This window comes from Pristiophorus japonicus, chromosome 17 (assembly GCF_044704955.1).
Source record: "Pristiophorus japonicus isolate sPriJap1 chromosome 17, sPriJap1.hap1, whole genome shotgun sequence".
Taxonomy (NCBI): Eukaryota; Metazoa; Chordata; class Chondrichthyes; family Pristiophoridae; genus Pristiophorus; species Pristiophorus japonicus.
The window spans coordinates 107,800,939-107,821,673 of record NC_091993.1 but is presented as its reverse complement, the minus strand read 5'-3'; the positions used below and the strand labels follow the sequence as shown (position 1 = coordinate 107,821,673).

Genomic DNA, 20,735 nt, shown 5'->3' with positions numbered 1-20,735 from the left:
TTTGGAAAGTGCCTGCAGTAAATATGGCGGCGCACCTGTCTTGAGTGGCACAGTGAAAGGAGTACGCATGCGTCGGCACCAGCGCTCGGGCCAATTCGCGAGCCACAGCGGTTAGCAGCCCGCACTGGTGCGTCACCGGCCCCGCCCTGGGTGCGGAAGCGTTGTGCATGCGCTAATGCAACAGACGACGGGTGCGGATTAGTGGCAGGGACTGAGCGGACAACAGGAGGACGGTTTCTGGAGAAGGAGAATAAACCCCAATTGAAGTCCAACGCTTCTCGGCAGGGGAACATTCTAGAGTTTTCTTCAAATTTATGGGCCCGCTGGAGAAGGGAAACAAACACAATCTCCCCGAAAATTAAAGGTCGAGAGAATTGGGAAATGGCGGAGAGACTGATCCTGGCTCTAATGGTCATCTGCACGGCCGCGGTGGCCCGGGTCACGGGTGAGCGGCGCTCCTGCTCTTTATTGCTGCTTCAGGCGTGTTTTTAGCCGAGTGATGGGGCAGATTTACAGCAAAGGCTAAATACTGCGGATGTTGGAGATCTGGAATAACAGAACATGCTGGAAGCACTCAGCAGGTCAGGCAGCATCTGTGGAGAGTGAAGCAGAGTGAACGTTTCAGGTCAATGATCCTCACAGCTGGAACAGGTTATGGAGATGCAACATGTTTTAAGCAAGTGGAGGGGAGGAAATAACAAGGGATTGCGGTGCATGGCAAAAAGAGATGGTAATCGGACAAGTAAAGAAACAGACGATGGGTCGAGAGATGAGAATGGTAGAATAATCAGCAGCAGCTGCTACCTGTAAAATGGTGGCAGAGGTTATGATCTGAAATTGTTGAACTCCATGTTGAGCCCAGAAGACTGTAAAGTGCCTAATAGAATGAGGTGCTGTTCCTTGAGCTTGCATCAAGCTTCAAGGCTCCCTAATAGTAACTACACTGTTGGATGGAGTATAAATCACAAAATAATGGAGGTTTGTAATAAAGGAATGACAATAATCATGGGTTATTTTCACTTTCATATTGATTGGACAAAGCAAATTGGCCAGGATAGCCTTGAGGAGGAGTTCATAGAGTGTATCCAGGATAGTTTCCTTGAACAGTACGTTGCGGAACCAACTAGGGAGCAGGCTATCTTAGATCTGGTACTGTGTAATGAGACAGGATTAATAAATGATCTCAGTAAAGGATCCTCCAGGAATGAATGACCATTAATATGGTTGAATTTCAAATTCAATTGGAGGGTGAGAAAGTTGGTTCTCAAACCAGGGTCCTAAACTTAAATAAGGGAGGCTACAAAGTTATGAGGGCAGAGTTGGCTAAAGTGGACTGGGAAAATAGACTAAAAAATGGGATGATTGATGAGCAGTGGGAGACATTTAAGGAGATATTTCATAACTTGCAACAAAAATATATCCCAATGAGAAGGAAAGACTAAGAGAAGGGACAACCATCTGTGGCCAACTAAGGAAATAAGGGAGGGTATCAAATTGAAAACAAAGGCATACAATGTGAGAGGCCAGGGGATTGGGAAATTTTTAAAAGCCAGCAGAGAATGACTAAAACAAAATGATTGAGAGGGAAGATAGATTATGAAAGTAAACTAGCATGAAATATAAAAACAGATAGGAGTTTCTACAGTTACATAAAAAGGAAAAGAATGGCTAAAGTAAATGTTGGTCCCCTAGAGGATGAGACTGCAGAATTAATAATGGAGAACGGAAGTGGCAGAGACATTGAACAAATATTTTGTATCGGTCTCCACGGTAGAAGACACGAAAAACATCCCAATAATGGATAATGATAGAAAATAGGTGCAGGAGTAGGCCATTCGGCCCTTCTAGCCTGCACCGCCATTCAATGAGTTCATGGCTGAACATGCAACTTCAGTACCCCATTCCTGCTTTCTCGCCATACCCCTTGATCCCCCGAGTAGTAAGGACTTCATCTAACTCCTTTTTGAATATATTTAGTGAATTGGCCTCAACAACTTTCTGTGGTAGAGAATTCCACAGGTTCACCACTCTCTGGGTGAAGCAGTTTTTCCTCATCTCGGTCCTAAATGGCTTACCCCTTATCCTTAGACTGTGACCCCTGGTTCTGTACTTCCCCAACATTGAGAACATTCTTCCTGCATCCAACCTGTCTAAACCCGTCAGAATTTTAAACGTTTCTATGAGGTCCCCTCTCATTCTTCTGAACTCCAGTGAATACAAGCCCAGTTGATCCAGTCTTTCTTGATAGGTCAGTCCCACCATCCCGGGAATCAGTCTGGTGAACCTTTGCTGCACTCCCTCAATAGCAAGAATGTCCTTCCTCAAGTTAGGAGACCAAAACTGTACACAATACTCCAGGTGTGGCCTCACCAAGGCCCTGTACAACTGTAGTAACACCTCCCTGCCCCTGTACTCAAATCCCCTCGCTATGAAGGCCAACATGCCATTTGCTTTCTTAACCGCCTGCTGTACCTGCATGCCAACCTTCAATGACTGATGTACCATGACACCCAGGTCTCGTTGCACCTCTCCTTTTCCTAATCTGTCACCATTCAGATAATAGTCTGTCTCTCTGTTTGTACCACCAAAGTGGATAACCTCACATTTATCCACATTATACTTCATCTGCTATGCATTTGCCCACTCACCTAACCTATCCAAGTCACTCTGCAGCTTCATAGCATCCTCGCAGCTCACACTGCCACCCAACTTAGTGCCATCCGCAAATTTGGAGATACTACATTTAATCCCCTCGTCTAAATCATTAATGTAGTGTAAACAGCTGAGGCCCCAGTACAGAATCCTGCGGTACCCCACTAGTCACTGCCTGCCATTCTGAAAAGTACCCATTTATTCCTACTACTACTAATTAAGTGGCTATAGGTAGGGAGGAACTTAATACTATCACTAATGAAGTAGTACTAGGTAAAATAATGGGACTAAAGGCAGATAAGTCCCCTGGACCTGATTCCTTAAATCCTAGCGTCTTGAGAGAAATGGCTGCGGAGATTGTAGATTAGTTATAATCTACCAAAATTTGGGGTGGTCCCAGCAGATTCGAAAACTGCAAATGTAAAAAATGAGGCAGACAAAAAGCAGGAAACTATAGACCAGTTAGCCTAACATCTGTCGTTGGGAAAATGCTGGAGTCCATTATTAAAGAAGCAGTAGTGGGACATTTGAAAAAGCATGATTCAATCAAGCCGAGTCAGCATGGTTTTATGAAAGGGAAATCATGTTTGACAAATTTGCTGGAGTTCTTTGAGGGTGTAACGAGCAGGATGGATAAGGGGTAACCAGTGGATGTGATGTGTTTTGGATTTCCAGAAGGCATTCGATAAGGTGCAACATGAGGTTACTGCACAAGATAAAAGCTCATGGGGTTGGGGGTAATATATTAGCATGGAGAGAGGATTGGTTAACTAACACAAAACTGTGTTGGGATAAATGGGTCATTTTCCGGTTGGCAAACAGTGACTAGTGAGGTGCCGCAGGGATTAGTGCTGGGTCCCCAACTATTTACAATCTAAATTAATGACTTGGTTACATTACACTCGGTCCCTTCATCCAAGTATGCTGATGATGCAAAATTAGTTGGGAAAGCAAATTGTGAGGAGGACGCACAAAATCTGCAAAGGGATATAGACAGGCTAAGAGAGTGGGCCAAAATTTGGCAGATGGAGCACAATGTAGGAAAATGTGAGGTTATCCACTTTGGCAGAAAAAATAGAAAAGCAAATTATAATTTAAATGGAGAAAAAATTGCAAAGTGCTGCAGTACAGAGAGACCTGGGGGTCCTTGTGCATGAAACACAAGGGCTGAAGTTTAGGGCCGCGCCGAAACACTCACGCTGATTCTGTAAGCAGTGAGGTGCGGGTCTAATTCAAATGAGGCAATGTTGTGCCGGCAACCCTGCGCGTGTGCGTTGGAGCGTGCGTGCACGCACAGTGTGAAACAAACATTGGCACTCGGCCATTTTTAAAGGGACTGCAGGAAAAGTGAAGATTTGTCTCTTGGACCCCTGGAAAGGCTTGTGATTTAATTTTTGTGATATTTTTGTGTGCGAGGGAGTGCTTTTAGCAGCACTGTTGAATAAATCACCTGTTGAAATCAGTGAGTTCAGCTTTTCACTGCTAAACTTGCAGAACAGATGCTGCATTGGTGCATGCAAATTAAGGACTATGTGTTTTGAGAAATAAGAGTGCCAATTCAACTTTGCAATGGATCAACGTCCACCAAGAACAAAGAATTTCTTGCATGAGGAAGTGGAGATCTTAGTCAACGTAATTGAGCAGAGATGGCAGGAGCTAGATACCAGCAACAGAGGTCGCATAAAAGTGTCACCAAAAGAAATGAAGAAACGCTGGAACCAACTTGCAGAAGATTACTGCGCAGTGGTGCATACCATGAGATCTGGAAGCCAGTGTAAAAAGAAATGGCACGACCTTGGTCAAGTAGTTAGTGTAAGTAATATTTCCCATTTGTAATTTAATCGTAATTGTAACCTGGCTATCTGTATGTCCCACCTTGCAGACTGACACACTCTGTTTAAAAAGTTATATTTTACTCTTTGCAGAAGAAATTGCCCCATAACAAAAGGAAGGCAACTCAGACAGGAGGAGGCACGCTCAATCTGCATCCACTGACACCCTTGGAACAAAGGGTAGCTACGATGATGAGTCGTACATGGAGAAAAGCAATCAGTACAGCACGAGCTGGGCCCGCATGCAAGGAAGAGGGTAAGTCCTGACAATGCATCGTGGCCCTTTAAATCAACCTGCTGCCTAACCTGCTATGTGTGAGAGTACTCATGCCACCCATCCAGCCCCCTCCCTTGCTGTTAAACATTTGACTGTTCTGATGTATTTTGCAGAAGATGATGATGATGTGATGATGATACTGCTGCTGCTGCCAACCCTGAGGATCCTGAGGGTACAGAACAAGAACCAGTACAACCAGATGCGGACGAACCAGACTGGATGACGGCAGCGATGACTGAAATGTCTGCAGGGGAGAGCTTCCAAATGAATGTTTATGAGCCCCCATCAACTTGGTTCTACCTTCCATGGTTTTGATTCCGATGTTGCGGGTCCCAGTGGTGCTGCTGGTATAATGCAGCATTCTACAGTCAGTGCACTACCGTCTGAGCCTGCGCCTCCCTCTCGCATAGGTTCTGGTTCTGGTTCCACCTACTATGGTTTTGATTCCAATGCTGAGGGTCCCAGTGCTGCTGCTGATATCATGGAGCAGTTTACACCCATTCACCCACCATCCCAGCCCACGGCTCGCACTCTACTGCTGCCGTCTGCAACACAGAGCGTCCTACAGTCCCAGCCCGTGCCTCCCTGTGTAGTGGTGCCGCTTGCAACACCGAGCGTCCCACCGTCTGTGCCTGCGCCTCCCTGTGTAGTGGTGCCACGAGGCAGACCCAGGCAGAGGAGGAGATTGGAGACACGCTCTCCTGAGATGCAGCGTGCAACAGGTGCGGCTCGGGTTGTGGCATTGGGTATGGAGACCAATGAGCTTACCCAATCACTCATCGGTGACGTCAGTGCAGTGGGTGAAGAGTTGACGGTCCTGATGGGAGACACAGCAGTAATGACACGGGAACTTAGGGAGGGAATGTCCAAGGGCGTGCAAATGACGGCACAGGCCGTCAGGGAGGGCATGCAAATGACGGCACAGGCCATCAAGGAGGGCATGCAAATGATGGCACAGGCCGTCAGGGAGGGCCTGGTTGAGGTAGCTGCTGCAATAAGGGCACACAGCCCGGCCAATCAAATGACACACCCATGAAGAAGTGAACATTCACTGAGATATGGATGAGACATGGTTGCAGCCTTTCTTTGCTGCTTTTGTTCTTGTTCTTGATATAGCTGTAGTAGCATTTTTCAAATTGAAATTGTTTTGTAAGTTTTGTAACTTTCCAACTTATGTGATCTTATGGTTTTTAAGTGATCTTATCATGTAAATGCTCTCACATTTTGTATCTTATTTAATTTTGCACCTAAAAAGTGATTCTAAAGTTTAAGTGATCTTCAGAGTGTAAGATTTTTCACATTGAAACTGTTTTGTAAGTTTTGTAACTTTACAACTTATAAGTGATCAAGTTTTTAAGTGATCTTCAAGAGTCCTATTAAAAAGTATAGTTTGATACAACAAATATTTTACTTTAGTGACGTTAACTTTTCAATAAAATGTTTTCATTAAAACTGTTTCATGTTCCATTAACACAACACAACGTAGAAACAACTGCAAAGAATAAATATGTCCATGCGCAACAGTGGTCGCAGAGCCCTCAGGCATCAGTAGTTGAAGCGTTCATGGATGAGCTGCTGGCGCAAGGCTCGAGCAATCGTTAAAGGACGTAAGGAGCTAGGAGGTAAATTTAAAAAGTAGGACCTCAAAAGTAGTAATCTCGGGACATTGGAACCGGTTCTGGGGGAGGTGGGACCAGTACAAACCGGACGGTCTACAGCTGGGCAGGACCAGAACCAGAACCAATGTCCTATGGGGATTGTTTGCTAGTACTGTTGGGGAGGAGTTAAACTAATATGGCAGGGGGATGGGAACCAATGGAGGGAGACAGAGGGAAACAAAAAGGAGATAAAAGCAAAAAACAGAAAGGAGATGAGAAAAAGTGGAGGGCAGAGAAACGCAAGACAAAGAACTAAAAGGGCCACTACAACAAAATTCTAAAAGGACAAAGGGTGTTTAAAAAAACAAGCCTGAAGGCTTTGTGTCTTAATGCAAGGAATATCTGTAATAAGGTGGATGAATTAACTTTGCAAATAGATGTTAACAAATATGATGTGATTGGGATTATGGAGACGTGGCTCCAGGATGATCAGGGGTATTCAACATTCAGGAAGGATAGAATAAAAGGAAAAGGAGATGGGGTAGCATTGCTGGTTAAAGAGGAGATTAATACAATAATTAGGAATTACATTAGCTTGAATGATGTGGAATCTATATGGGTAGAGCTGCAGAACACCAAAGGGCAAAAAACGTTAGTGGGAGTTGTGTACAGACCTCCAAACAGTAGTAGTGATGTTGGGGAGGGCATCAAACAGGAAATTATGGGTGCATGCAATAAGGGTGCAGCAGTTATAATGGGTGATTTTAATATGCACATAGATTGGGCTAACCAAACTGGAAGCAATACGGTGGAAGAGGATTTCCTGGAGTGCATAAGGGATGGTTTTCTAGACCAATATGTCGAGGAACCAACTAGGGGAAAGGCCATCTTAGACTGGGTGTTGTGTAATGAGAGAGGATTAATTAATAATCTCGTGCGAGGCCCCTTGGGGAAGAGTGACCATAATATGGTGGAATTCTGCTTTAGGATGGAGAATGAAACAATTAATTCAGAGACCATGGTCCAGAACTTAAAGAAGGGTAACTTTGAAGGTATGAGGCATGAATTGGCTAGGATTGATTGGCGAATGATACTTGAGGGGTTGACTGTGGATGGGCAATGGCAGACATTTAGAGACCACATGGATGAACTACAACAATTGTACATTCCTGTCTGGCATAAAAATAAATAAAAAAGCAAAGGTGGCTCAACCGTGGCTATCAAGGGAAATCAGGGATAGTATTAAAGCCAAGGAAGTGGCATACAAATTGGCCAGAAATAGCAGCGAACCGGGGGACTGGGAGAAATTTAGAACTCAGCAGAGAAGGACGAAGGGTTTGATTAGGGCAGGGAAAATAGAGTACGAGAGGAAGCTTGCAGGGAACATTAAGACGGATTGCAAAAGTTTCTATAGATATGTAAAGAGAAAAAGGTTAGTAAAGACAAATGTAGGTCCCCTGCAGTCAGAATCAGGGGAAGTCATAACGGGGAACAAAGAAATGGCGGACCAATTGAACAAGTACTTTGCTTCGGTATTCACTAAGGAGGACACTAACAACATTCCAGATATAAGAAGGGTCAGAGGGTCTAGTAAGGAGGAGGAACTGAGGGAAATCCTTATTAGTCGGGAAATTGTGTTGGGGAAATTGATGGGATTGAGGGCCGATAAATCTCCAGGGCCTGATGGACTGCATCCCAGAGTACTTGAGGTGGCCTTGGAAATAGCGGATGCATTGACAGTCATTTTCCAGAATTCCATTGACTCTGGATCAGTTCCTATCGAGTGGAGGGTAGCCAATGTAACCCCACTTTTTAAAAAAGGAGGGAGAGAGAAAATAGGGAATTATAGACCGGTCAGCCTGACATCGGTAGTGGGTAATATGATGGAATCAATTATTAAGGATGTCATAGCGCATTTGGAAAGAGGTGACATGATAGGGCCAAGTCAGCATGGATTTGTAAAAGGGAAATCATGCTTGACAAATCTTCTGGAATGTTTTGAGGATGTTTCCAGTAGAGTGGACAAGGGAGAACCATTTGATGTGGTATATTTGGACTTTCAGAAGGCTTTCGACAAGGTCCCACACAAGAGATTAATGTGCAAAGTTAAAGCACATGGGATTGGGGGTAGTGTGCTGACATGGATTGAGAAATCGTTGTCAGACAGGAAGCGAAGAGTCGGAGTAAATGGGTACTTTTCAGAATGGCAGGCAGTGACTAGTGGGGTACTGCAGGGTTCTGTGCTGGGGCCCCAACTGTTTACACTGTATATTAATGATTTAGACGAGGGGATTAAATGTAGTACCTCCAAATTTGCAGATGACACTAAGTTAGATGGCAGTGTGAGCTGCGAGGAGGATGCTATGAGGCTGCAGAGCGACTTGGATAGGTTAGGTGAGTGGGCAAATGCATGGCAGATGAAGTATAATGTGGATAAATGTGAGGTTGTCCACTTTGGTGGTAAAAACAGAGAGACAGATTATTATCTGAATGGTGACAGATTAGGAAAAGGTGGGGTGCAACGAGACCTGGGTGTCATGGTACATCAGTCATTGAAGGTTGGCATGCAGGTACAGCATGCGGTGAAGAAAGCAAATGGCATGTTGGGCTTCATAGCGAGGGGATTTGAGTACAGGGGCAGGGAGGTGTTGCTACAGTTGTACAGGGCCTTGGTGAGGCCACACCTGGAGTATTGTGTACAGTTTTGGTCTCCTAACCTGAGGAAAGACATTCTTGTTATTGAGGGAGTGCAGCAAAGGTTCACCAGACTGATTCCCGGGATGGCAGGACTGACCTATCAAGAAAGACTGAATCAACTGGGCTTGTATTCACTGGAGTTCAGACGAATGAGAGGGGACCTTAGAGAAACATTTAAAATTCTGATGGGTTTCGACAGGTTAGATGCAGGAAGAATGTTCACAATGTTGGGGAAGTCCAGAACCAGGGGTCACAGTCTAAGGATAAGGGGTAAGCCATTTAGGACCGAGATGAGGAGAAACTTCTTCACCCAGAGAGTGGTGAACCTGTGGAATTTTCTACCACAGAAAGTTGTTGAGGCCAATTCACTAAATATATTCAAAAAGGAGTTAGATGTAGTCCTTACTACTAAGGGGATCAAGGGGTATGGCAAGAAAGCAGAAATGGGGTACTGAAGTTGCATGTTCAGCCATGAACTCATTGAATGGCGGTGCAGGCTAGAAGGGCCGAATGGCCTACTCCTGCACCTATTTTCTATGTTTTCCTACATCAGGCACTTGCATGCTTTCCTAATCGTCGTCATCATCCACATCCTGTTGTTCTGTAATATTATCATCATGCACTGGACCCTCACGTGGGTCTTCTGGTTCCACTACCAGCTCGTGCTGCCTCATGATGGCTAAGTTATGAAGCATGCAGCACACAACAGTGAAGTGACCGACAATCTGAGGAGAGTATAGCAACTGTCCTCCACAATGGTCCAGGCATTGGAATCGCTGTTTCAATATGCCAATGGTCCTCTCAATGATGCTGCGTGTCGCAATGTGCGCCATGTTGTATTGACGGTCAGCTTCTGTCCGTGTCACACGTAGGGGCGTCATGAGCCAGGTGGTCAGGCCGTACCCTTTGTCTCCCAGTAGCCAGCTCTGCCCTTCTGGCTGCTGCTTAAACATGTCAGATATAACACTGTCGCGTAGGATGAACGCATCATGGGTGCTGCCAGGGTATCTCGCATCGACTGATATGATGCGCTGCTTGTCGTCACACACGAGCTGTACATTGATAGAGTGGAAACCTTTCCTATTTCGGTGCTCAGAATCCTCCACAGGTGCTCGTAAGGCTATGTGGGTACAATCAATGCAGCCCTGTACCTTTGGGAAGCCAGCAATCCTGAAGAAGCCCACAATCCCCTCATGGATCGCTTGTGCGGTCATTGGGAAATTGATGAAGTCATTCCTTCGCGCATACAGTGCAGCCGTGACCTGGTAAATGCAGCCATGTATTGCACGTTGAGAGATGGCGCACATATCTCCAGTTGTAGCCTGAAACGATCCCGAGGCATAGAAAGAAAGTGCAGCTGTTACCTTCACTGCAACAGACTTCTACTTCTGGGCTGCAAATCTGCTCTCAGCATATCACAGATCTCAGCGACAACTTCTCTGCGGAAACGCAGCCTTTTGACACAGTCAGCCTCGCTCATGTTCAGGTACGAGCACCTGGCTCGATAGTGTCGACGTGGGTAAGGCCTCCTGCCCATCAACCTACGGGCTACGACGTTCCTGGTGCGGTGAGCTCTAATCAATTCTCTCCTATGCAGTGAATTGGTGGAGAACCATTGCATAATACGTGGTGTTGACAATGCAGCACCCATTCTGCAAATTTAAGTTTAAAACTCTATGTGGCTGCCTCGCCCTGTCCGTGGCCAAATGGCCTCAGTCCCCCTCACAGCTCGAAGGCTGCTTGATTGCTGTAGATTTGCCTGCTGTCCAGTCACTGACGATGCCCCTATCTCCTGGCCAAATGGCCTCAGTCCCCTCACAGCCTGAAGGCTGCTTGCTGTATCTACGGCTGCCGTCGAGCCACTGACGCCGCCCCTATCACGTGGCCGAATGGCCTCAACCCCCCTCGAAGCTGGAAGGCTGCGTGCGAGTTGCTTCTTCGGCTGCCGGCCAGCCACTGACGCCGCCCCTATCGCATGGCCGAATGGCCTCAACCCCCTTCGAAGGCTGCGTGCGTGAGGCTTCTTCGGCTGCTGGCCAGCCACTGATGCTGCCCCCTATCGCATGGCCGAATGGCCTCAACCCTCTTCGAAGGCTGCGTGCGTGTTGTTTCTTCGGCTGCCGGCCAGCCATTGACAGAAGGAAGGCCTGCCTGAAGCACCGCAGCTCGAAGGCTGCTTGCTGCCGCTATTGGGGCTGCCGTCGAGACACTGACGCCACCCCTGCCTGTCTCCAACATGAAAGGCCTGCCTGAAGCGCAGCAGCTCAAAAGCTGCTGCTGTTTCACACAGGTAGGATCATGGATTATTTAATCTTTTCTTTGCTTATAAATTTTTATTCAGGTTGGATCTTTATTTGTATACGTATGACTGCTGAATGATTGTAGAATTGAATGACTTCCCTTTCACCCCCCCCCTCTTTCCGCCCCCCCCCCCTCGTTCCCTACGCCTAATTTGTAATCTACGCCTGATTTTCTAAGTGTAGGCAAGATTTTTTTTAGCGTACAAAAATCTTCACTTACTCCATTCTAAGTTAGTTTGGAGTAAGTTTTCACTGCCTAAACTTTGAAAACCGGCGTAAGTGGCTGGACATGCCCCCTTTTGAAAAAAAAATTCTATTCCAAAGTGAAACTGTTCTAACTGACTAGAACTGGAGCAAACTAAATTCCGAGAATTGCAATTTCTAAGATACTCCATTCTAAACCAGTTGCTCCAAAAAAACAGGAGCAACTCAGGCCGAAACTTAGTCCCAAAGTTAGTATGCAGTTGCAGAAAGTAATCAGGAAGGCAAATGGAATGTTGGCCTTTATTGCAAGGGGGATAGAGTATAAAAGCAGAGAAGTCCTGTTACAACTGTGCAGTGTATTGGTAAGGCCACACCTGGAGTACTGCATACAATTTTGGTCTCTGTATTTAAGAAAGGATATACTTGCATTGGAGTCTGTTCAGAGAAGGCTCATTAGGTTGATTTCAGAGATGAGGAGGTTGACTTATGAAGATAGGTTGGGTCTATACACATTGGAGTTCAGAAGAACGAGAGGTGATCTTATTGAAACTTATAAGATAATGAGGTGGCTTGACAAGGTAGATGCAGCGAGGATATTTCCCTTCCTAAAGGACTTAGTCTTAGAATAAGAGGCCGCCCATTTAAAACTGAGATGAGGAGGAATTTCTTCTCTGAGGGTTGTAAATCTATGGAATTCTCTGCCCCAGAGAGCTGTGGAGCCTGGGTCATTGAATATATTTAAGGCGGAGATAGACAGATTTTTGAGCGATAAGGGAGTAAAGGGTTATGGGGAGCGGGCAGGGAAGTGGAACTGAGTCCATGATCAGATCAGCCATGATCTTATTTAATGGTGGAGCAAGCTCGAGGGGCCAAATGGCCTGCTACTCCTATTTCTTATGTTGTTCATTGGAACAGTGTACAGTAATGCTACCCCAGTCTCAAATTAAGAGACAATCTCTTAAATAAGGAATTTGGCATAGAAATCATGAGTTGCAATTTTTTTCAAACATAAACCAATATATATAATATAAAATAGTTGGTAAACCATCATTAGGGGTTTATTTATTCTTAACAGGTCAGCATTCTTTACCAAAGCTATATTCCTGCAGCTGAAAATGCTTTACAAAAAGCTTTTTAAAAATCCTACCTGTTACATGGCTACAGGATGTGGGATTAATTGGACAGCTCTAACAAACCCAGCACATACTTTGTGTTTTTCAGATTCTAAAATGGCCGCACATGCACTTTGCTGCACATTAAACCCTTCCCTCCATCTTCTAATAAGATGATAGCTGGTTCCTCTGGTAACCCGAGACTGTCCTGGTGTGGGAAAAGATGGAGGACAACAGCTCCTGGGGTCCGCCTGGACACACATAGCGGGCCCAAGTTTCCACATGATTCGCGCCTGATTTTTAGGAGCAACTGGTGGAGAACGGACTATTTTAGAAATCGCAATTCTCCACATTTTTTTTTCTGCAGTTCTAGTCAGGTAGAACAGTTCTAGTTTAGAACAGAATTTTTTCTTCAAAGGGGGGCGTGTCCGGCCACTTAATCCTGATTTGAAAGTTTCCACAGTGAAAATGTACTCCAAACTAAAGTAGAATGGAGCCAGTGAAGATTTTTGTAGAACTGAAAAAACCTGTTCTACACATTAAAAAATCAGGCGCAGGTTACAAATTAGGCGTCCAGAACGAGGTGGGGGAAGGGAACTCATTAAATTCGACAATAAATCCTTATTTATACTTCTACAAATATTATACAAATAAATCCAACCTGAATAAACATTTATAAGCCAAGAAAAGATTAAATAAACCATCTTCCTACCTGTGTGAAAGTGCTTCAGCCAGGGAGAATTCTGCAGCCGTTCATGCCGCTGAGCGGGAGGGAGAGAGAGAGGGCGAGGGGAGGAAGAGAGAGAGAGAGGGGAGAGAGAGAGGGAGGGAGAGAGAGGGGAGGGAGGGAGAGAGAGAGAGGGAGGGGGAGGTCGGGTCGGGGAACAGGAGCGCGGTTCGGGTCGGTGGGGGGGGGCCCGGGTGTCGGGTCGGGGCAGGGGGGGAGCAGGAGCAGGTGTCGGGTCGGGGCGGGGGGGGAGCGGGTCTCGGGTCGGGGCGGGGGGGGGCGGGGGGCGGGGGTCGGGTCTGGTCGGCGGGGGGGGGGGAGCGGGTGTCGGGTCGGGTCTGGTCAGCGGTGGGGGGGGGAGCGGGTGTCGGGTCGGGTCTGGTCGGCGGGTGGAGGGAGGGGAGCGGGTGGAGGGTCGGGTCTGGTCGGCGGGTGGGGGGGGGAGCGGGTGTCGGGTCTTGTCGGGGGCGGGGAGCAGGAGCTGGCCATGGGAGGAGCCTTCTTCACGCAGCCCCAGTGAGGCCATTCAGCCAGGGCTAGGGGCTGCGTGCTTCGGGCCCCTCCCACACAGTTCGGCGCCTGGAGCTACTGCACTTGCGTGCCGACTGTAGCGCGCATGTGCAGAGGTCCCGGCACTGTTTTCAGCGCCGGGACCTGGCTCCGCCCCCCCCCCACAGCTCGTGCTGGCTGCGCCGAGGGCCAGAGGACCTGTAAGTAGGTGCAGAATACCGAGGATTTTCTTCGGCGCCGTTTTAGGCGCGAAAAACGGGCGCCCAGCTCGGAGGGGCGCCCGTTTTTTTTCTTGTGGAAACTTGGGCCCTGCATCTTATCTGGGCATGAGGCCACACTGATGTTTATAGCAGTTCAGGACAGACATCTGGTCTCCATTTTTTTTGTGGCAGCACAAAGTCTGTTCTGAGCTGGTCTTCTGTAACAGGGACAACGCGCATTCCAATGTGTGGGGCAGTGTGATTGTTATAACTATCACCGAAAGTAAGTACAGATTGAGTGTCCGAAATTCGGAATGTTCCTGAATCTGGACACCGGGCCGATCCGTGGCGGGGTCCTCCAACATCCGGACCCGCTGCTGCCCCGCCCGCTCCATTGCCGGGCACCCCAGCTCGGCCACTGCCCAGACCCCTCCTGTTCACTCGCATGAGGCACACTGGGTAATGGCCCCATCATTAATTGCCACAAAGGTGAGGCTGCACGGGCTGATGTCCTGCACTTAAAGATTCAGTTTTTAATTTTTTTTTAACTGATCTTAGTCACTCATTTAAATATTTCTATTCATAAATGGGATAGACAAGACGGTTCATTTTTCTAATTAGCTCTTGTTCTGGCCCTAGTTTATGATCCATGCTGGTCATGCGCAAATCAGTGAATTGCTGTCCTCAGACATTTGGCACGAATCCCCAAGAACCCCCGAGATTTCGGAGTTCCATTGTGAAATCATGAAGCTTTGTTTCACTCGGAAATCACGTCACCCCTGATAGATTTGTGAGAGTTGGCAATATCTATGTAGGAGGCCAGGATAGGGAGGTCAGAGTGGGAGCGGTCCAGAGAATTAAACTGACAGGCGACCGGAAGCACAGGGTTTTACTGCTGCAGCCCGGTTGGGTTACATCACCAGCCCTGCAATGCACACAGTGTAGGGGTTGTTAGTAATGTCAGCGGGGTAACAAGTCAGAGACCACTTCAGAGCTGGTTATTGGTGAGCTATTTAACTACTTGTAGCCGTGAATCGCATTCTAAGGGACCTTCTGTATTTGGTTGTGGATACAAGTTGCAACTGTATACTGCTCCTTCCTAAAAGAGAAACCACTTTTAATCAGAGCACTTTATTGACTGCAATGTAAAAAAAATCTACATCAGTTACAAAGTCCAACCGTCCCAGTATTAGTTCTACAAAGTCAATGATAAAATTGTTGAGGGTTTTTGTACTATTCTATCACTCTTTGGGCTCAGCTTTCCCAGGTCATTTGCGCCGTTTCTTTGGCATGTGCCGTTTTTTCTGGCTTGAAGTATTTAATTCAAAGTTTCCCCCTGGCATCTGCGCCGGTGTAATTGCTTTAGTTATTATTTTTCTACGTTAGGTTTTTTTGACGCCTTGTCTGTGCCAGTTTTCAGCATTTTTCGCAGTTTGCCCAAATTTTTTTTTATCCTAGGTCGGCATATCTTGCCACTCCCGAAAAACCTTCTGGTGAGTTAACAGAAAGCAGCGCACATTGAGAAATCAGCACTGAAAGACGCCATTGTTTTTCATCAAAGTTTTTGGAGGGAGTCTCTAACATTTAAAATATCCATAATAAAATTCAACATTTTTTTTACCTTTCAACGGAGTACATGGAAGTTTCTTGGATTTCTGAAGTTTTCATTTTTTTTTTGCTCACAGCCGAATGTCTTCAAGCAGTGCTGGAGGGGGCGTCGTAACGTCGGTCGCCAGAATTGGCGCCGCACATGTTTGTCTGTGCTTGCAAATCCTTCCCAATACTGTCAGGCTCCAGGACACTCCGTCTCCAGTGCTAAAATACAATGGTACCTCTTGTGTATTGCTGCGAGTTCCCAGGAATCATCCAGTAAACTAACCATTGTGTTTCATCCTCTGCTGCTGCCTAACTCCAGGCACTGTGCTGCCAATTTACCCCACCCCCCCCCCTGAAGGCAATATCCATTGGATCTTTTGCGACTGGGCACCATGTCATGTACTATATATGGCCTACCTCCCTATTCGTGCTTCATATTTAATTTCATCTTTGCATATCTGTCAGATTTAGACCATCACGATTCTATAGGGTCAAGTTTCGGCCTGAGTTGCTCCTATTTTTTTTGGAGCAACTGGTTTAGAATGGAGTATCTTAGAAATTGCAATTCTCAGCATTTAGTTTGCTCCAGTTCTAGTCAGTTAGAACAGTTTCATTTTCGAACAGATTTTTTTTTTCAAAAGGGGGCGTGTCCGGCCACTTACACCTGTTTTGCAAGTTTAGGCAGTGAAAACTTACTCCAAACTAACTTAGAATGGAGTACGTATAGATTTTTGTATGCTCAGAAAAACCTTACCTACACTTAAAAATCAGGCGTAGGGAACGAGGGGAGGGGGGGAAGGGAAGTAATTACATTTTACAAGCATTCAACAGTCTCACTTATACAAAAAGAGCCATCCTGAATAAAAAATTATAAATAAAGCAAATAAAAAATATTGAATATTCCTACCTGTGTGAAGCAGCAGCAGCCTTCGAGCTGCGGAGGAGGCTGAGGCCATTTGGCCAGGAGATAGGGGAGGGACACGGTTGGGACCACACACGCACACAATGCAGCAGCCTCCACAGCTGTGAATTTATTTTTATAGGCTGCAGGCTATTCGGCCAGGAGACAGGGTAGGCTTGCAAAGCACCGGGAGGGAGAGCCAGCCAGTTTAAAAGTTAAATTTGTAATTCATGCTGCATTATCAACACCACGGATTATGCAATGGTTCGCCAGCAATTCACTGCATAGGAGAGAATTGATTAGAGCTCATCGCACCAGGAACGTCATAGCCCGTAGGCTGATGGGCAGGAGACCTTATCCACGTCAGCAATATCGAGCCAGGCGCTTGTACCTTGACATGAGCGAGGCTAATTGTGTCAAAAGGCTGCGTTTCCGCAGAGAAGTTGTCGTTGAGATCTGTGATATGCTGAGAGCAGATTTGCAGCCCAGAAGCAGAACACCGACTGCCTTGTCTTGAAGTGAAGGTAACAGCTGCACTTGCCTTCTATGCCTCGGGATCGTTTCAGGCTACAACTGGAGATGTGTGCGCCATCTCTCAACATGCAATACATGCCGGCGTTTACCAGGTCACAGCTGCACTGTGTGCGCGGAGGAATGACTTCATCAAGTTCCCAATGACCGCACAAGCGATCCATGACAGGGCTGTGGGCTTCTTCAGGATTGCTGGCTTCCCAAAGATACAGGGCTGCATTGATTGTACCCACATCGCCTTGCGAGCACCTGTGAAGGATTCCGAGCAGTACAATGTGCAGCTCGTATGTGATGACAAGCAGCGCATCATGTCAGTCAATGCGAGATACCCTGGCAGCACCCACAATGCGTTCATCCTACGCGACAGCGTTATAGCTGACATTTTTGAGCAGCAACCAGAAGGACAGAGCTGGCTACTGGAGACAAAGGGTACGGCCTGGCCACCTGGCTCATGACGCCCCTACGTGTGACATGGACGGAAGCTGACCGTCAATACAACATGGCGTACATTGCGACGCGCAGCATCATAGAGTGGACCATTGGCATATTGAAACAGCGTTTCCGATGCCTGGACCATTCCAGAGGCCACTTGCAATACTCTCCTCAGATTGTCGGTCACTTCACTGTTGTGTGCTGCATGCTGCATAACTTAGCCATCATGAGGCAGCAGGAGCTGGTAGTGGAACCAGAAGACTCACACGAGGGGCCAGTGCCTGATGATAGTAATTTGGAATTGCAGGATGAGGATGATGATCAGGAAAGCATGCAACTGCCTGATGCCAGAGCACGAGGGGGGAAGAGGGCCGTCCATGGTGCTCCTTTAACGATTGCTCGAGCCCTGTGCCAGCAGCTCATCCATGAACATAGAAACATAGAAAATAGGTGCAGGAGTAGGCCATTCGGCCTTCGAGCCTGCACCGCCATTCAATAAGATCATGGCTGACCATTCCCTCAGTACCCTTTTCCTGCTTTCTTTCCATCCCTCTTGATCCCCTTAGCCGTAAGGGCCATATCTAACTCCCTCTTGAATATATCCAATGAACTGACATCAACAACTCTCTGCGGCAGGGAATTCCACAGGTTAACAACTTGAGTGAAGAAGTTTCTCCTCATCTCAGTCCTAAATGGCCTACCCCTTATCCTAAGACTTTGTCCCCTGATTCTGGACTTCCCCAACATCGGGAACATTCTTCCCGCATCTAACCTGTCCAGTCCCGTCAGAATCTTATACGTTTCTATGAGATCCCCTCTCATCCTTCTAAACTTCAGTGAATAAAAGCCCAGTTTATCCAGTCTCTCCTCATAAGACAGTCCAGCCATTCCTGGAGTTAGTCTGGTGAGGTCTCCCTAAATAGCAAGAACTTTCTCAGATTAGGAGACCAAAACTGAACACAATATTCCAGGTGAGGCCTCACTAAGGCCCTGTACAACTGCAGTAAGACCTCCCTGCTCTTATACTCAAATCCCTTAGCTATGAAGGCCAACATACCATTTGCCGCCTTCACCGCCTGTTGTACCTGCATACCAACCTTCAATGATTGATGAACCATGACATCCAGGTCTCGTTGCACCTCCCCTTTTCCTAATATGCCGCCATTCAGATAATATTCTGCCTTCGTGTTTTTGCCCCCAAAATGGATAACCTCATATTTATCCACATTATACTTCATCTGCCATGCATTTGCCCACTCACCTAACCTGTCCAAATCACCCTGCAGCCTCTTAGCGTCTCCCTCACAGCTCACACCACCACCCAGTTTAGTGTCATCTGCAAACTTGGAGATATTACACTCAATTCCTTCATCCAAATCGTTAATGTATATTGTAAATAGCTGGGGTCCCAGCACTGAGCCCTGCGGCACTCCACTAGTCACTGCCTGCCATTCTGAAAAGGACCCATTTATCCCGACTCTCTGCTTCCTGTCTGCCAACCAGTTCTCAATCCACGTCAGTATATTACCCCCAATACCATGCGCTTTGACTTTGCACACCAATTTCTTGTGCGGGACCTTGTCAAAAGCCTTTTGAAAGTCCAAATACACCACATCCACTGGTTCTCCCTTGTCCACTCTGCTAGTCACATCCTCAAAAAATTCGAGAAGATTCGTCAAGCATGATTTCCCCTTCATAAATCCATGCTGACTTGGACCGATCCTGTCACTGCTTTCCAAATGCACTGCTATTTCATCCTTAATAATTGATTCCAACATTTTCCCCATTACTGATGTCAGGCTAACCGGTCTAAAATTACCTGTTTTCTCTCTCCCTCCTTTTTTTAAAAGTGGTGTTACATTAGCTACCCTCCATAGGAACTGATCCAGAGTCGATGGACTGTTGGAAAATGATCACCAATGCATCCACTATTTCTAGGGCCACTTCCTTAAGTACTCTGGGATGCAGACTATCAGGCCCCAGGGATTTATCAGCCTTCAATTCCATCAATTTCCCTAACACAATTTCCCGCCTAATAAGGATATCCTTCAGCTTCTCCTTCCCACTCGACCCCCTATCCCTTAGTACATTCGGAAGGTTATTTGTGTCTTCCTTCGTGAAGACAGAACCAAAATATTTGTTCAATTGGTCTGCTATTTCTTTGTTCCCCATTATAAATTCACCTGAATCTGACTGCAAGGGACCTACATTTGTATTCACTAATCTTTTTCTCTTCACATATTTATAGAAGCTTTTGCAGTCAGTTTTTATGTTCACTGCAAGTTTCCTCTCGTACTCTATTTTCCCCCTCTTAATTAAACCCTTAGTCCTCCTCTGTTGAATTCTAAATTTCTCCCAGTCCTCAGGTTTGTTACTTTTTCTAGCCAATTTATATGCCTCTTCCTTGGTTTTAACACTATCCTTAATTTCCCTTGTTGGCCACGGTTGAGCCACCTTCCCAGTTTTATTTTTACTCCAGACAGGGATCTACAATTGCTGAAGTTCATCCATGTGATCTTTAATTGTTTGCCATTGCTTATCCACCGTCAACCCTTTAAGTAACCTTTGCCAGTCTATTTTAGCCAATTCACGCCTCATACCATCGCAGTTACCTTTCAAGAACGCTTCACTTACTGATGCCTGAGGGCTCTGCGACAACTGTTGTGCATGGACATGTTTATTTTTTGGAGTTGTTCATATGTTGTGTTGTGTTAATGGAACATGATTCAGTTTTAATGAAAAAATATTTTATTGAAAAGTTATCGTCACATAAAATATTTGTTGTATCAAACTTTACTTTTTAATATGACTCTTGAAGATCACTTAAAAACTTGTAAAGTTACAAAACAGTTTCAATTTGAAAAATCTTACACTCTTAAGATCACTTAAACTTCAGGATCACTTTTTAGGTGCAAAATTAAATAAAAGATACAAAATGTGAGAGCATTTACACTATAAGATCACTTAAAAACCCTAAGATCACTTATAAGTTGTAAAGTTACAAAACTTACAAAACAATTTCAATTTGAAAACCGCTACTACAGCCACATCAAGAACAAGAACAAAAGCAGCAAAGAAAGGCTGCAACCATCTCTCATCCATATCAGTGAATGTTCACTTCTTCATGGGGGTGTCATTTGATTGGCGGGCTGTGTGCCCTTATTGC

The 20,735-nt window shown here is 46.1% G+C and overlaps 1 protein-coding gene across 9 annotated transcripts in view; it reads left to right on the top strand.

Moving 5' to 3' along the window:
• Positions 1-20,735, top strand: part of LOC139227891 (C4b-binding protein alpha chain-like) — a 252,040-nt gene that overhangs the window by 130,100 nt on the left and 101,205 nt on the right. For 7 of the 9 annotated variants that reach the window (XR_011587483.1, XR_011587484.1, XM_070859020.1 and 4 more), the window contains exon 1: positions 171-445. The exons of 1 other annotated variant lie outside the window; for it this stretch is intronic. Coding sequence is in view for 6 of the 8 variants with exons in the window: in XM_070859020.1 (XP_070715121.1) it covers positions 382-445 (64 nt within the window). In the remaining 2 variants the exon portion in view is untranslated. Of the gene's footprint in view, positions 1-170; positions 582-20,735 lie in introns of those variants that run through there. One more of the 9 variants, XM_070859019.1, reaches the window with a different exon arrangement.